General features: G+C 53.1%; 2 protein-coding genes, 1 long non-coding RNA gene and 1 pseudogene across 4 annotated transcripts; 2 read left to right on the plus strand and 2 right to left on the minus strand.

Moving 5' to 3' along the window:
- Positions 1-235: 235 nt before the first annotated feature.
- Positions 236-4,314, minus strand: LOC147577915 (dolichyl-diphosphooligosaccharide--protein glycosyltransferase subunit MAGT1-like; annotated as a pseudogene).
- On the plus strand, positions 3,758-7,528 carry TEKT2 (tektin 2). The gene is made up of 10 exons (XM_025912350.2): positions 3,758-3,799; positions 4,575-4,834; positions 4,913-5,038; positions 5,229-5,434; positions 5,970-6,113; positions 6,195-6,309; positions 6,465-6,572; positions 6,701-6,844; positions 7,008-7,087; positions 7,254-7,528. Exons 2-10 carry the CDS (start codon positions 4,679-4,681, stop codon positions 7,465-7,467), a joined length of 1,293 nt encoding a protein of 430 aa, XP_025768135.1. The 5' UTR covers positions 3,758-3,799; positions 4,575-4,678; the 3' UTR covers positions 7,468-7,528.
- On the minus strand, positions 4,552-8,363 carry LOC147577916 (uncharacterized). 2 transcript variants are annotated; one of them, XR_015254608.1, is made up of 2 exons: positions 8,252-8,363; positions 4,552-7,620 (listed from the first exon to the last, which is right to left on the minus strand). It is a non-coding gene; the product is annotated as an uncharacterized LOC147577916 (long non-coding RNA). The 2 variants fall into 2 exon arrangements; XR_015254609.1 differs by lacking the exon at positions 8,252-8,363 and adding an exon at positions 7,778-8,063.
- On the plus strand, positions 8,247-14,942 carry ADPRS (ADP-ribosylserine hydrolase). The gene is made up of 6 exons (XM_086716465.1): positions 8,247-8,496; positions 11,466-11,562; positions 11,849-12,056; positions 12,160-12,344; positions 13,346-13,446; positions 14,099-14,942. The coding sequence occupies exons 1-6, from the start codon at positions 8,277-8,279 to the stop codon at positions 14,389-14,391; spliced, it is 1,104 nt and encodes a 367-aa protein (XP_086572591.1). The 5' UTR covers positions 8,247-8,276; the 3' UTR covers positions 14,392-14,942.
- Positions 14,943-15,914: the final 972 nt, after the last annotated feature.

A 15,914-nucleotide genomic window follows, 5' to 3' on the forward strand; every position in this document is an offset into this window, starting at 1 on the left:
GTAGTCTCTGACATTTACTGGAAGGAGAAAATTGAGTACAGAGAATATACATATTATAGTACTTCACAGATTTTGAGAGAAAATGGCTTGTTGTTGCCAAGCCACTTCATGTCTCCTGTGGCTAAATCTCAAATCACTTTTAAAAAAAAAGTTACAAGTTAACAGTCTTCTGCTTCATGGTTTGTTTTTTTTTTTTTTTTTCACATTAAAAATAATGTCTTCCTTCATTGTATCTCTAGTATCCTTTAAAACCCATGAGAATGCTGAATGGATACTTAGGTTCTTTAACTTTGAAGAGAAATAGCAGCCAATTGAGGAACACCACAACTAGACATGTGCCAGTCAAGCTCATTTTCTTCCTCTTCATAATATTCATACGTGATGTGGCTGCTTTATCTAAGAGCAGCATTCCCAGGGTAATGCACATATTAAATAGGGAACTGATGCATATTTCTGCCAGAAACTGAGAGTAACCCACTGCATGGATAAAATGTATAAGACCTGTACGAGGATCCCTTTGAGCATATGGGGCTCTGTTTATATGTGTCCACCTGAGACTAGATATCATCACGATCACAAAACACAGAGCTTAAAGCTGCCCACAAGATTTTGTTAAAAATAAATTCCCTATTTCATTTCAATAAATGTACAATTCCCCCCAAAAGAGCCAAAAATAGCCCCTGCTTGGAGGAGTCGTGATAATTTGTGGGCTTCCTGACTCTGATGTTGGCCTTTCTTAGTTCTCTCGGCAACCCAGGCAGCCATTTGCTCAGCTGGGATACCCCTTCCCTCCAAATGGTAAATGTCATCTGACGTAAATTTCTTCTTAGCAGAAAAGTAGACACTTAGAAATGACATCAGCTGGGGCATCTGGAAGGCCTCAGGGCTTTCATCATAATCCATCATCACAAAAACAAAACAAAACAAAACAAAACAAAAAACCTTTCTGTTGAATGCACTGGAGTGCTGCCAGGACTGTGCCAAGATCTGAAATTCTTCAGCAGTTTTGCTTATTACACATAATCTAAACTGCAATGGTAAACATCACAATAACAGTGGGTTTTGGTATTTCTAGTACAAAATGATGGCGGCTGGGTGGCTCAGTTGGTTAAGTGTCTGACTTTGGCTCAGGTCATTATCTCACAGTCTGTGAGTTCGAGCCCCAAGTTGGGCTCTGTGCTAGCAGCTCAGAGCCTGGAGCCTGCTTTGGATTCTGTGTCTCCCTCTCAATCTCTCTCTCTCTCTCTCTCTCTCTCTCTCTCTCACGCTGTGTCTCTCTCTCTCAAAAATGAATAAAAGTTAAAAAATTTCCAAAATGATAGAACATGGCATCACTCATTCTTAACACTCCATTTTTCTTGGTCCAATCCATCAGCTGCCTGACCTTTTCTGCTTATACCTTCTTCCTTTGGCCAGGATGTGCAGGAACCTCATGAGTCATGAACACCAAGGCCACCATCATAGTCAGAGATACATGCCAAAGCCACCACCATTCTGCCATATTTGTTTACTGCTTTCGGTTATAAAATGTTTCAAAACATAAACTAAAATTTCTTCATTTCTTCCAGCAATTAATTTTTCCAAGACCTTTATTTCCCTGTCTTCTTTAACCCTAGTAAAAGAGCAATATCACAAAGTCCCATGCATGTCTGGTTTGTGAGCTATATATTAGAGTTTAGAAAATACTCTGTGGGGAAAAAAATATATATTCCATGGTCAGGAAGTTTGGGAAATGTTCTAGCCTCAGTCTTCCTGGAGCACTCCAGACTCACATTTCTAACTGCCTGCCAGGCAGCGCCTGGATCCACCACAAGCACCCCAAACTTCCGAAAAGCCGACCTCATCTTCCCCTTACCTACCAAGCTCCCTTGGTTCTCCCCTCTTTCCTCTGTGGAGGTATTTATCACACCATCCCACCAATCACTGGGGTGTTAAAACTGAGGACTCTTCTGGGACTTCTCTCTTTCCCTCATCTGTCAAACCTGAGCTTGGTGCCCCAGCTCAGGTTTGATAATTGAGGGTGGCTCAGTCAGTTGAGCATCTGACTTTGGCTCAGGTTGTGACCTCGCAGTACCTGAGTTTGAGCGCAGGATCAGGCTTGCTACTGTCAGCATGGAGCCTGCTTCAGATCCTCTGTTCCCCGCCCCCCCCATCTCTGCACCTCCTCTGCTTACACACTCTCTCTCAAAATAAAAACATCAAACCTGAACTTGGCCTCTGGGGCAGATTGCCTGGGTTTGAATCCAGGCTTTACCACTATGTTATGTGACCCTGGGCACGTTCCTCACTTCTCTGTGCCTCAGTTTTCTCGCCTGTAAGACAAACATGGTAATAGCATCCACCTCCTAGGATCATTCAGCACAGTCCTCAGAAGAGGACCAGGCCAGCCTATGGGGGAGAGAGAGCATCCTTGCCTCCCTCTCGAGTTCCAGAGCCACCACTAGAGGCAGTGTAGAGTTGTAACAGGGAGAAGGTGAACCTGAGTTTCCATCCCTGTCTTTTGCAGTGCCAGTCTCCAGTTGCCTCTGAAAACGGGGATAGTGCCTACCTCCCCTATTAGTTATCAACATTAAATGTCAACATTTCCCAAGGCCTAGAACAGTACTGGCATGGTTGAATTTTTTCCCTTCTCTTTTTAAAAAAATGGTTGGATTTTGGACGTACCTGTGTGGCTCAGTCGATGAAGCAATAGACTTTGGCTCAGGTCATGATCTTATGGTTGGTGCGTTCAAACCCTGCATGCCGGTCTCTGGTGTCAGCGTGGAGCCTGCTTCAGACCTTCTATCCTTGTCTCTCTGTCTCTCCCCCCGCCCCCACTCACACACATGCTCCCTCTCTCTCTCAAAAATAAAAATAAACATTAAAAAAAAAAAGGTTGGATTTTTGTAATGTATAGAATTTCGTTTTTGTTATTATTATTATTTTGAGAGATAGAGAGCAAGTGGGGGAGGGACAGAGAGAGAGAGGGAGAAAGAATCCCAAGCAGGCTCTGCACTGTCAGTGCAGAACCTGATGTAGGGCTTGAACCCAGAAACAAACCAGATTTGGTTTGAGCTGAAATCAAGAGTTAGGCACTTAACCTACTGAGCCAACCAGGCACCCCTCTAGAATTATTGAATCACTATATTGTACACTTGAAATTAATAGAACACTGTATGTTAACTATACTGGAACTAAAAGACCTAAAACAAGAAAAAAATGGCTGGATTTTGAGCTTTGCTTCTAACACCCCAGTTACCTCCCCATGGATGCGGCCTCTCCAAATACAAGCATCATTCCATCTCTGCCATCAAGCAGATGGATGCACTTCTTGGGCAAGACAGGACCAAATGAATGTGGGTCAATAATATTGAATATATATATATTTCTGGAAGGTACCTGACGGGGATTGAGCCTGAGCTGGAGATTACTTTTTTTTTATGTACTGTGTGTTTGTGTATGTATGTATATGTATGTGTGTGTGTGTGTGTGTGTGTGTGTGTATACACACACACATACTGTAGACATATATAAAATAGGTATATACTTTTACCATGTAGATGCATAACTTTTATCAAAATATAAATGTTTAACGTGTAAAACCTCCTCTCGACCCCCCACCCCTGACGCCCGCCGGCCGCCCCAGCCCTGCGGCCCCGCTGTCCTACTTCTCGAGCCTCCCGCCCCTCGGAGCCGCCCCGCGGCGGCCAACCTAACAGCCAGTGTAGGTAAGGCGAGCGCGGAGGGCGGGTGCCTAGCAACCGGGGGCGCGGAACAGAGGCGCTAGGGACGCGAGGCGGAAGTGCGAACAGGGCTGGAGGTGAGAGGACTAGTAGCGGGGCGGGTAGGGGGGGGCTCTCACCCAAGCCTAGTTCCCTCCCTGTCCCCCGCCTCCTCCTTTCTCGATGCCTGCTCCTGGGTATTAATTCAAACCAAAGATGAACATACTGGGGGGGGGGGGGGGGGAGGGCTGGGCTGGGACCTAGACAGACCCCAGCTCCTCCCAATCCGAGCCCTCACACACCCTCCCTTCCTCCTCCCACAAAAGGCGGAGGTTGGAGGTGGGACGACCTTATGGGGAGGGAGCCACCCCCCCCCCCCCCGGCCCGCCCCAACTCCCTAATGCCAACCTGTGTTCCCTGCAAAACTAAGTCGTCCTCTCCTTGGATGGAGAACAGGGCTTCTCCTCTTAGAGCCTCAGGGTCCTGGCCCAAAGCTGGGGCGAAAAAACAAAAGAAAGTTCCACACGACTTGGTTGCTGGAAGTAGGGGTGGAATAGATTAAGGGCTATTTTTCCTGCTAACGGCCCTCCCTCCAACCAGCCCCACTAAGCATCTGGCAACACACACACACACACACACACACACACACACACACACACACCCCCTGAAGGATTCCATTGTCCCCTTTCACCATTTTCCAGGACCTGCAGGGTCCAGGAGTTTGTGCCTGTGTATGGATGGATGGGTGGGAGGAGACTTGGTGAATACCTCCCACAAAGCTAGTAGAGTCAAGGCTGTTCCCAAGCAGGGTTCCTGCAGGAAGGGGGCTGGCACAATAAGGACAGAAACATGTTCTTTGGGCTTTTGATCCAGAACAGGATCCCCTGAGTGGTCTCCTGCAGCCTCATTTTCCCTCTCCAGCAGAGGTGGGTGATTGGAACAGGCCTGGGGTGTTCTGACCCTTCAGTCCCAGCACCATGGCCACACTAAGCGTCAAGCCCAGTCAACGCTTCCAGTTGCCGGACTGGCACACCAACAGCCGCCTGTTGTCCACCAATGCTGAGCGGCAGCGAGATGCTTCGCACCAGATCCGCCAAGAGGCCCGGGTCCTCCGCAATGAGACCAACAACCAGGTTGGAGGCCAGAGCCTAGTTGGATGGGCAATGGGGAGAGCCCCAATCCCACACCCTCTTTATCTTTGTCTCTTCCAGACCATTTGGGATGAACATGACAATAGGACTCGACTGGCAGAGAGGATTGATACGGTCAACCGTTGGAAGGAGACGCTGGACAAGTGTCTGACAGATTTAGATGCTGAGATTGATGCCCTAACACAGGCAGGGAGCCAGGGACCCTGCTGCAAAGACCTCCCCACCCTCCTCACTTTGGGATCCATGCACCCAAAGTTATGGGAGTATTGGGCAGCATGTCCATCTGAGTCACCCACTGGCCCCTCTGCTAAAGTGGGGATGAGTGCTGCTTCCCAGTGGATGGCCCCACTAGCGTCCTGTGCCCTCTCCCTTCTAGATGAAAGAATCAACAGAGCAAAACCTGCAGGCCAAGAACCTGCCTCTGGATGTGGCAATTGAGTGCCTGACCCTGCGGGACAGTCGGCGTGACATTGATGTGGTGAAGGATCCTGTGGAGGAAGAGCTGCACAAAGAGGTGGAGGTCATTGATGCCACCAAGAAGGCCTTGCAACAAAAGATTAGCCAGGCCTTCCAGAAGCTCTGGTAAGGGAGCTGTATCATTCCCATGTTCCCCTGCACTTGAAGGCTGTGTGTCTTACGTGTGAAACATGTATTGTGGGTAGTGAGCAACTGGCTCTCAGGCTGCCTCCTGCCCCTGCTGTGCCCCCAGCAGAAACCACTTGCTGATTTTAGCACTCCTTAGAGTGTTTTAGACCTGAGACACGGTCTCAGAATGCTTCCCGTGACCCGGCTTTAGGCAGCCATTGCCAACTAATTGGGAGCATGAGAGATGAAGTCTATTTTCCACCACCCCCAAGTACCTTCTTGTGAGCCTCAGTGGGTGTGTGAGCCTCAGTGGGTGTAGCTACATACATGTGTCCCCGTGAGTGTGTGCAAGCATGTGGGTGTCACCATTTTGTCCGTAGAGAGCCCCTCCAGCTGTGCTGGTCTATGTCTCTGCTGCAGCAGCTCCACTGTCAGCCCAGCTGGCCCAGCCCTCATGTCCCTTCAGTACAATGGGGCCTATGTTCTGGGACCTTGGGGGGATGGTTCCTGATCGAATCTGGCCCTTCCCCAGCCTCCTGCAGGAAATCCGACAGCAGCTCAACTCTGACCATCGGGACAAAATGGAGACATTGGACATTGACAGAGGCTGCCTCTCTCTCAACCTCAAGTCCCCAAACATCTCTCTGAAGGTTAATCCCACGCGTGTTCCCAATGGGTAAGAAGTGTTTCACCCAGTTTCTCCTCCCCACCTCACAGGCCATACTCTTATGACCCCAGTGTCTCCTGCCACCCACAGCTCCTCCAGCCTGCAGCAGTGGGATGACTTCAGCCAGTTCAACAAGGACCGGGCAGAGGCTGAGATGAAAGGAGCGGCAGAGCTGAGGGAGGCCATCGCCCTAACTATTGCCGAGGTGCCTGGCCACTCCCCACACCCTGTTCTCCCACAGCTAGTTGGTGGGCTAATTGTTCCTGTTGGCCATGTGGCATGCCATCACCTCACCTGAGCCACTTCCTCAACGGCCATGAGCTTATGCCCTCCCCTTGCCCTGCCTCCCCTGTCCTTCAGACCAACAATGAACTTGAAGCCCAGAGGGTTGCAACAGAATTTGCCTTCAGGAAGCGGCTGCGGGAGATGGAGAAAGTATACAGTGAGCTCAGGTGGCAGGAGAAGAATGTGAGCCTTCTCTGTTGAGTCCCTGGGGCCCGGATGTCCTGCTGTGGGATGAGAGCCCACAGGAAGCCCTGGACAGGGTGCACCATGGTGGGTTCAGCTGGTGGAGACCGGTCACTCTGTCCCTGCAGACCTTGGAGGAGATCGCCGAGCTGCAGGAGGACATCCGGCACCTAGAGGAGGATCTGCGCAGAAAGCTACAGAACCTGAAGCTCTGCCATACCCGACTGGAGTCCAGAACTTACCGTCCCAATGTGGAACTCTGCCGGGACCAGGTGCGAGGGCTCCCCAGTGGGGCACGGGGTCCCTGCTAAGGCTTCCTCAGGATCACCCCCCAGCACATGTTTCTGGCGGAGCAGGGGTGCTGGTGGAGGGCAGTACCCAAACTCAAGGAGAGTACACTGATCTGGGCCTCGCAACCCACTCCCCTGCCTCTAGGCACAGCATGGCCTCACTGACGAGGTTCACCAATTAGAGGCAACCATTGCTGCCCTGAAGCAGAAGCTGGCACAAGCACAGTAAGTTTGGGGAGTGGGCAGCAGGGGGAGGGAGACACCGCCCACCCACGGGGCCTTTTGCTGCCTTCTGGCTTCCTCAATGTCTTCCTGACTGAAGGCCAGAGAGCTCTGCCCCGGCCTCCCAGGATCATGCAGGAGTGAGGGGTTGTTTGTGCCTCCTCCCTAGGGATGCTCTGGATGCTCTCTACAAGCACCTGGCCCGGCTGCAGGCTGACATCGCCTGCAAAGCCAACTCTATGCTGTTGGACACCAAGTGCATGGACACCCGTCGGAAGCTGACTGTGCCTGCTGAGAAGTTTGTGCCGGAGGTGGACACCTTCAGCCGTACCACAAACCGCACCCTGAGTCCACTCAAAAGCTGCCAGCTGGAGCTGGTGTAGTGTTAGGTGGCTGAGGGATGAGGGGAGGGTCAGATGGGAGATGGAAGGGGGGGGGGGGCGTGGAGAGAATGAATCTAATAAACGTGGTGGTTCTCAGTCCAGATGGTTTTCTGGTGCTGCAGCCAGCAGGGAGTGAGAGGCTCCCTGGCCCTCCTGTGTGTGGAAGAGCAAAGCTGAGGAACATCATCCCGTCCCCCCCCCCCCCCCCAGCTCCTTGTTCTCAATCTGATTCCTTCCCTCCTCCCTCCTCAGGGAAGTCCTCTCTGGACTAGGCCAGCATCCCCTGGGCTCTAGCAGCGTGACCGCTCACCAGCTTTGCTCCAGCTGGACCCTTGCCTGCCCTCCTGATGCCCAGGAGAGGCCCGGGGTGGGGTGGGGGTGAGGTGGAGGGGCAGGCCTGATGGAGCCAGGAGCTGGGACAGCCCTGGGGAGGGCTGGGATTGCTGGGGCCCAGAGCGAGGCTTCCTAAAAGCAGGCTACGGGAGCGGGGTGGGGAGGTGAGGGGTGGAGACAGTGGCCTCAAGGGCTGCTGTGGTCCGCTGGTCTGGCTCAGGGCCCTCCCCTCAGGGACCCTTTAGTGGCCGTCCCGCCCGTCTGTGACGTTTACGGGATTATGGAGCTAAAAGCGGAGGCCAGGCCCAAACCAGTGATGCCGGACGCCGGAGCTGCGTCTCTGGGCCGCTGGGCGGCGCTGTGGGCGCGGAGAGACGCCGAGGCTCCGGGCCGCTGGGCGGCACTGTGGGGCTGGCGGGAAGCGTTGCTCTGGGGCGCGCGCCGGCCGTACCGGAAGTGGCGACTGCTCCGCGCGGATGGCGGTGGCGGCGGCGGCGGCGATGACGGCGGCGGGCTGCGCGGGCGCTGGGGCGGCCCGCTCCCTCTCTCGCTTCCGAGGCTGCCTAGCCGGCGCGCTGCTCGGGGACTGCGTGGGCTCCTTCTACGAGGCGCACGATACCGTCACCCTGACGTCAGTCCTGCGTCACGTCCAGAGCCTGGAGCCGGACCCGGGCTCGCCGGGGAGCGCGCGGACAGGTGGGCGGGGCCGGGTGCACGTGAGGACGCGGAGGCCGGGGGTCCGCGGGGGCCTCGGGGCGGGAGGGACTGGCATAGGAGGTAAGGCCGCCCGGGGCTGCGGGGGCCGGGTCTGGATGAGCCGCAGGCAGCTCGGACTCAGCGCGTCGGAATTCGAGCCCCGGCTTCGCACGTCTCGCCCCAGCTCGCGGCCTGGCAACACCATCCAATCAGCCGCGCAATCCTGAAACCCCGGTGTCATTCTTCTGCATTGCGCCTGCTCCAGTGTATACGCCGCTGCCGTTTTTGCTCCTTCTACCCAGTTCTCCCGAATCACATTCTCCACACATCAGGGAGAACCCTTCGCGGAAACAGATGTTACGGGGGCCTCCACCGCAGGAAGCACTGCAGTGATTTTCCCTTACCCTCAGAATAGAAACAAACTCTTTAACGTGACCTACCTGGCCGGCCCTCCCCCGACTCTCCAGTTTCACTTTCTACCACCCTTGGCCTTCTGCACTCGTCTCCTCTCACCCCAGCTCGTTCTAGCCCAGGCTTTTGCAGTGCTGTATGTATAAAGCCTGTCTCCCCTCCACTGCTCTCCTTGTGCAGCCAGGTCCTCCCTCATCCAGATTTCTGACCAGCATCATGTCTGAGGTCAAGCGGAGGATGATTCTTGGAGAGCATGTAGAACAGTAAGAAAAAGGGGCCATACTCAGAACGCTGAAGGAGCAAAAGGAGCTAGAGAACGAAATGGTTTGATAGGAAATGAGGCAGGGGGGCATGGGTATCGACACTACCCAAGAGAATTTCAAAATGAGGACACTAGTCAGTGGTGTCATGCTACAGAGAGGTTCAAGTCTGGTTGCGAAAAGCATTTTCAGTCGATGGGGAGCCTGGGTGGATCAGTCAGTTAAGCATCTGATTTCGGGGTTTGTGGATTTGAGGCCCACATGGGGCTCTGTGCAGACAGCTCAGATTCTGGAGCCTGCTTTGAATTCTGTCTCCCTCTTTCTCTGCCCCACCCCTGCTTGTTCTCTTTCCCTCTCTCACTGAAAAATAAAAAATAAACGTTAAAAAGAAAAAAGCATTTTCAGTAGAATGTTGAAACCTGGAAGTTAGATTTCAATGGATTTAGGAGGAAGTAGAAAGAGGAAAAAGGGTATGGTTTAGTATGATGGGAAAGAGAGCCAGGAGCCATGGTTGAGGCAAAGATAAGATGGAGAGATGGTTTCTGATTTCATCTTTGGTTTGATGTTAAGATGAAGGGACAACATTTTAGGTTAGCAGGTGTTTTAGGACCTTTTGGATACAAGTAGCAGAAAACTCAGGACGACCTAAGCAGAAAGAGAATTCATTGGGTGACATAACTGAGAAGTCCAGAGGTAGGTCTGGTTTCGTGCGGCGCTGAAATCCAGGGGCTCAAGTCACATCAAGACCCAGCTCCTCTCCTTATTCAGATCCACATTCTTCCGGGTTGGCTTCACTCGCTCTGGCAGACCCTCCCCGTGGGGTGACCTCAGCAGTTCCAGCAGAGGAAGTCTGTCTGCAGCAGCCCCAGCAGAAATCCCAGATTGCGTCTCCTCGGCCTGGCTTGGCCATCTATCCATCCCTGAACAAAGGAGTAGTAGGGTGTGCTATTTGAGGAGGCTGTTGGTGATGTGAACCTTATGCCCTAACCACATGGGCTGAAGATGGTAGAGAAGTGGCTCCCTGGGGACAGGCTGGGCGCAGGAACCACACAAAGGGAGAATGGCTGTTGCTCTACCACACAGGGAGGGGTTGAGGGGACAGGAGAGAAGAGGAAGAACACGTCCCCTAAGGGGCTGGGCTGGATGGACTAGAAGAGGGACTCACTTGGTCAAGGGGTAACAAAAGAGTGTGGCTGTGGCTAAGAGGGCTGTTGACTCCTCTTCCTTGTGAAGCCAGGATGGGAGCCTCCTTAAGAGTGAAAGGGAGAAAGGGGTGGGGGGGCTTGCAATACACAGAGTGGAGTGGGGCTGGGGGCTCACAGGGAGAATGCTTCCTTCTCTGTAGCCCTCTCCTCCTGTAGTAAAACCAAGTCCCAGTCTTGCTGGCTCACAGCCCACTTGAGACATCATATAACCAGTGTTGCTGAGTCAGAAGTGCCAGAACCGTATTCCCGGGCACCAAGAAGGAGAAGTGGGGCAGGTGGAGGGAGGGTCGACCCAGGCTCCAAGTTTCAGGGAGCAGTGGGATGTAAGAGAGACGAGGGAAGGGGCCTACAACGAAGGGCTTCAGATGCCAGGGCAGTGAATTTGGCCTGATCCTGAAAGCAACAGACAGCCGTTAGGAGCAGGAGAGTGAGTTGAGGAAAGTGATAGTCTGCTTTTAGGAAGAATTTTCTGCTGCACATATACGCTGGGTTGGAGGGTGGGGGTGGTGGTGCAGGAGAGCTACAGTCAGGGCAGGCAGAAGGGAACAGATTTTCCTTCGGAAGTCAGCAGGTCATAACTGACTCAGAATAAAGAATTGCTAAAAATCCCAAGGCCTGTAGCCCAGGAAACTGGCTGGGAGTGAGAGACTGACTTAAGGCATTCTAGAACTGGCAAATAAAAGTGGGAGGTCAGGGGCGCCTGGCTCAATCAGTAGAGCATGTGACTCTTGATCTTAGGGTCATGAGTTTCAGCCCCACATTGGATGTAGAGGTTACTTTAAAAAAACAATGGCGCCTGGGTGGCTCAGTTAAGTGTCAGACTTCAGCTCACGTCATGATCTCACAGTTCATGGGTTCGACCCCACATCGGGCTCTGTGCTGACAGCTCAGAGCCTGGAGCCTGTTTCAGATTCTGTGTCTCCCTCTCTCTCTGCCTCTACTATGCTCACGCTCTGTCTCTCTCTGTCTCAAAAATAAACAAACATTAAAAAAAAATTTTTTTTTTAAATAAAGGAGGGGGGCAGGAGGCCAAAGCCACCACCTTCAAGCCCTGCAGTGTGATCTCACCCCCACTCCCACCCTGTCCCTGCAGAAGCATTGTACTACACAGACGACACAGCCATGGCCAGGGCCCTGGTGCAGTCCCTGCTGGCCAAGGAGGCCTTCGACGAGGTGGACATGGCTCACAGGTGAGGGGGATGGGCCTGGGGTGAGGCAAAGCAGGTGGGCAGAATAACTGCGCTTCTTGGCCAATAACTGCGCTTCTTGGCCAGAGTGATGATATCGGTGCATGCTGGGACCCCCACCCTCAGCGGGACACAGTAATGCTGTGGCTTCCCAAGCCAGAGGTGACAGCCCTGCTGGGACAGGCTCCTTTGGTCCCTAAGCCATCTTCTTTTCCCAGCAGCCAGCGTTCTCTCCCAGCCCTGACAGGCATCTTTTCAACCCTAATCCTGTCTCCGTTCTCTCCCCTAGATTTGCTCAGGAGTACAAGAAAGACCCTGATCGGGGTTATGGTGCTGGAGTAGTCACTGTCTTCAAGAAGCTCCTGAGCCCCAAGTGCCGTGATGTCTTTGAGCCTGCCCGGGCCCAGTTTAATGGGAAAGGCTCCTATGGCAATGGGGGTGCCATGCGGGTGGCCGGCATCTCGCTGGCCTATAGCAGTGTCCAGGACGTGCAGAAGGTAATCCAGGTGGGCTGGTTGCTGGGCTTTCCCCTCCCTCCCTCTTCTCTGCAGGTTGGGTTCTGTGACAGCAAGTCTTTTGCCTCTGCTGCCTCTGCCCTAGTTTGCCCGGCTCTCAGCCCAACTGACACACGCCTCCTCCCTGGGTTACAATGGCGCCATCCTGCAGGCCCTGGCCGTGCACCTGGCTTTGCAGGGGGAGTCATCCAGTGAGCATTTCCTCCAACAACTCCTGGGCCACATGGAAGAGCTGGAGAGTGACGCCCAGTCTGTCTCGGATGCCAGGGAGTGAGTATGTGGGATGGAGACAGGCTGGAAGGATGCTTATGGGTATGCATGCATTGCGGGGTCCTCTGGCCTGGCCACAATTTTAAGTTAATTTATTTATTTTGAGAGAGAGTGCACTCGTGTGTGTGAGCAGAAGAGAAAGAGAGAATCCCAAGAAGGTTCTGAGCTGTCAGTGCAGAGCCCAACACAGGGCTTGATCTCATGAATCGTGAGATCATGACCTGAGCCAAAATTAAGAGTTAGGTGCTGGGGCGCCTGGGTGTCTCAGTCTATTAAGCATCCAACTCTTAATTTTGGCTCAGGTCCTGACCTCACGGTTTTTGAGATTGAGCCCCACGTTGGGCTCTGTGCTGATATCGTGGGGCCTGCTTGGGATTCTCTCTCTCCCTCTGTCTCTGCCCCTCCCTGCTCATGCTCTCTTGCTCTCTCTCTCTCTCTAAAAATAAATAAACATTGAGAGAAAAAAAAAAACCTCACATATTTAAAAAAAAAAGGCGAGGGGGCGCTGGGTGGTTCAGTTAAGCATCCCACTTCAGCTCAGGTCATAACCTTAAGGTTCATGAGTTTGAGCCCCACATTGAGCTCACTGCTGTCAGTGCAGAGCCCACTTTGATCCTCTCTCTCTCTCTCTCTCTCTCTCTCTCTCTCTCTCTCTCTCTGTCTCTGCCCTTCCTCCACCTTCTCTCTCTCAGTCTTTCTAAATAAACATTAAAAAAAAAAAGGATGCTTAACCCAGGTGCCCCTGAAACCTCCCTTCTTGAATTGCAGACTCTTAGGAGGGATGGGAAGAGCCCATTTGCCTTGACTCTGCTTTGAGGCCCTTAGGGTACCAGGGAATTAAAAAAGCAACTCACTTCTAGCCCTCTCCCACTTCTTGTCAGGACGTCTGTGTTGGGTGTCAGCCTGATCACTCCCGCCTCGCCCTCCCACACCCCTTCCCCTGCCTTCCATCTCTACCGTGCTGGCTCCGGCCTCCCTGAAATCTCACCCCTGACCCACAGGTTGGGCATGGAGGAGCGTCCCTACTCCAGCCGACTGAAGAAGATTGGAGCCCTTCTAGAGCAGGACTCAGTGACCAGAGAGGAGGTGGTGTCTGAGCTAGGTGGGTAGACTCCCCCCCCCCCCCCCCCCCCCCACACACACACACACAGCCGTCACCCTCTGGGCTAGGCCTGGGCATGGGGACAGGACGGGAACCTGGAGGCATGCCTGCTTTTGTGTTTTTGCCTGGGGCTGCTGTGACAGCAGAGCCAGCTCTGTGCAGTCCCTGTGCAGGGTTGTAAGCACAGCACCTTCTTGCTCTATGGCTCCTCTAGGGTTGTAGCACCTTCAGCCTTACAGATAAATGTCCCCAAAATGGCAGGTGGCTGCTGGTCTGGACAGTTGGTGTTGATAACTGATGCTTATTTACATGGCACTTGTCCTGTGTTCTGGGCACCTTGCAGAAGACTTTACCTGTGGCCCATTTCACCCCCACACTAGCCCTGTGAAAGTCTCTGACTTCATTCCCTCTCTGCCCTAGATGTCGAATCCCAAAAACAGGAATCTTAGCCATTAAGGAACTTTTCTGATCCCATGGCTAATAGGAGAGAGAGCCAGGATTTGAACCTGGGTAGTCTAATTCTAGAACCCGTGGTCTGAATTATGGCCCAACTTGAAGCTGAGAGTATTGGCTTGGGGTGAGTGGCCAGAAGAAGCCTGGGGACATAGAGAGTGGGTGAGTGCTGTGTCCCCATACGTTGGCTTCCCTACAGGGAATGGCATTGCTGCCTTTGAATCTGTGCCCACCGCCATCTACTGCTTCCTGCGCTGCATGGAGCCTGACCCTGAGATTCCCTCTGGCTTCAACAGTCTCCAAAGGACTCTTATCTACTCCATCTCACTGGGGGGGGACACAGACACCATTGCCACCATGGCCGGGGCCATTGCTGGTGCCTACTATGGGATGGAACAGGTGCCAGAGAGCTGGCAGCAAAGCTGTGAGGGCTACGAAGAGACAGACGTCCTGGCCCAGAGCCTGCACCGGCTCTTCCAGAAGAGTCTGTGAGGGCCACAGCTGCTGGGGCTCCACTGTGTCCAGCAGGACCAACTACAGCTCAGATTGGAAACCCAGAGGCTTACTGCAGCATAGGTCGCTGCCTCCGTCATCCTGCAGTGTGGGTGGAGCATACCTCTGGGGCGGGGTCTCTGGGGGAGGTCATTGGACAGTGAGTGTGGAGGGCTGGTGCCTCCATGATGCTCGGTTTCCAGCTCACTGCAGAGCGTTGGGCAAGCCCGGCTCCTTGGGCACACGGGAGGGATCTGGACAGCTTTGATCTTGGAAGGGCATTTGTGGCATTTTCCTTTATTATCTAACACATGGGGTTGGGTGGGGGGCAGAAGTGATCAGCAGTAGCGTCATTTCCCCTTGTTGGGATTTAGCCAGTTTGCCAGAGAGCATGTCTTTGGACAGAGCCCCTGGGCAGTAAGTTTACATGGATCAGGGAAACCAGCACTTGCATCTAGCTGATCTAGATACATACCTGGCCCTTGACTGTCATGGAGCTTATTAACAGCTTCCAGCAGAACTCCCAGCAATAAAATTGTTGGTAAATCCTACCACTGGTTCCTAAATCTCTCCTGTGCCCTGGATTCTGTCCACTTCACCCCACCCTTGACCTTCTCAAGCTTGGTGCCTCTTTATCGGCTCTGCCAGGAGCTAGGAACACAAGGCTGCCGAGATGTCAGGCAGATTCCTCCAGTTCTTCCAATTGTCTGCACAGCTGGTTCATCCAGGAAGGGCAAAGTGAGCATGATTTTGTCCTTTGGTCACTCAAAGTGGCCCAGGCAGTGGGCGAGACAAGCCAGATGTCCCTGGTTTCAAAGCCTGACTTCTTCATAGGTTGCTTCCCAAGTAGGACCCAAGAACAGGACCCCTGTAGGAGGATGCAGAGGGCAGTCTCTCTCACCGGATTGCCAACCACGGGGTGAGGAGGGTACATCGTGCCTGTGCCCTGCGTGGACTGAAGGCTGTGTGCCTCATTCTGTTATCTTGGGCCCCCGTCAAAGGCCTTGGCTTGAAAGATGGTTCTGTATACCATTTTGAGGAAAGGAAAATTTTAAAAGGGAGAAGACCTCTCCCCTCAAACTTCTGGGATATTTTCAGATTACCCTAGCCTCAGGGGAGAGAGAAGCATGCCCAGCTTTGCAGCTAACCTGAGGTTTGAGGACTGATGGGCAGGTCTGCTTTCAGCCAAGGTTGTGTCCTGCCAGGCAGGGGCAAACCACAGGACTTCCCAGGACTTGGATTGTTCCAGGTTTGCTGCCCCATCCCTAGAGCCAGGGACCGATGCCTAGTGCTCAGCATGGGAAGCTGCGGGCAGGTGCTTTCAGTCCAGGACAGCACCTCCAGTCGTGCCTTCAGCAGCGGGCCTGGCACTGGCCCCACCCTCAGGATCAGAGGTTCATAATTTCATTCATAATTTGTATCAAATGTTGAAACTTGGTCCTTGGGATTCTGAGCCAGCTCTCATGCTCCCCCACCCCTAAGAGCTTGCAGGAATGTTCCAGGGAAGCTCAAACCATCTCCCC

Source organism: Puma concolor, chromosome C1, assembly GCF_028749965.1.
Source record: "Puma concolor isolate L17-30 chromosome C1, mPumCon1.1.hap2, whole genome shotgun sequence".
In the NCBI taxonomy this organism is placed as follows: Eukaryota; Metazoa; Chordata; class Mammalia; order Carnivora; family Felidae; genus Puma; species Puma concolor.

Coding starts and splice junctions, on each gene's coding strand:
- TEKT2 (XM_025912350.2), top strand. CDS start 4,679: ATGGCCACACTAAGCGTCAAGCCCAGTCAACGCTTCCAGTTGCCGGAC. Junction 6,310..6,464: donor TCGCCCTAACTATTGCCGAG/GTGCCTGGCCAC, acceptor CCTGTCCTTCAG/ACCAACAATGAACTTGAAGC. Junction 7,088..7,253: donor CAGAAGCTGGCACAAGCACA/GTAAGTTTGGGG, acceptor CCTCCTCCCTAG/GGATGCTCTGGATGCTCTCT.
- ADPRS (XM_086716465.1), top strand. CDS start 8,277: ATGGCGGTGGCGGCGGCGGCGGCGATGACGGCGGCGGGCTGCGCGGGC. Junction 11,563..11,848: donor GAGGTGGACATGGCTCACAG/GTGAGGGGGATG, acceptor TCTCTCCCCTAG/ATTTGCTCAGGAGTACAAGA. Junction 13,447..14,098: donor GGAGGTGGTGTCTGAGCTAG/GTGGGTAGACTC, acceptor GCTTCCCTACAG/GGAATGGCATTGCTGCCTTT.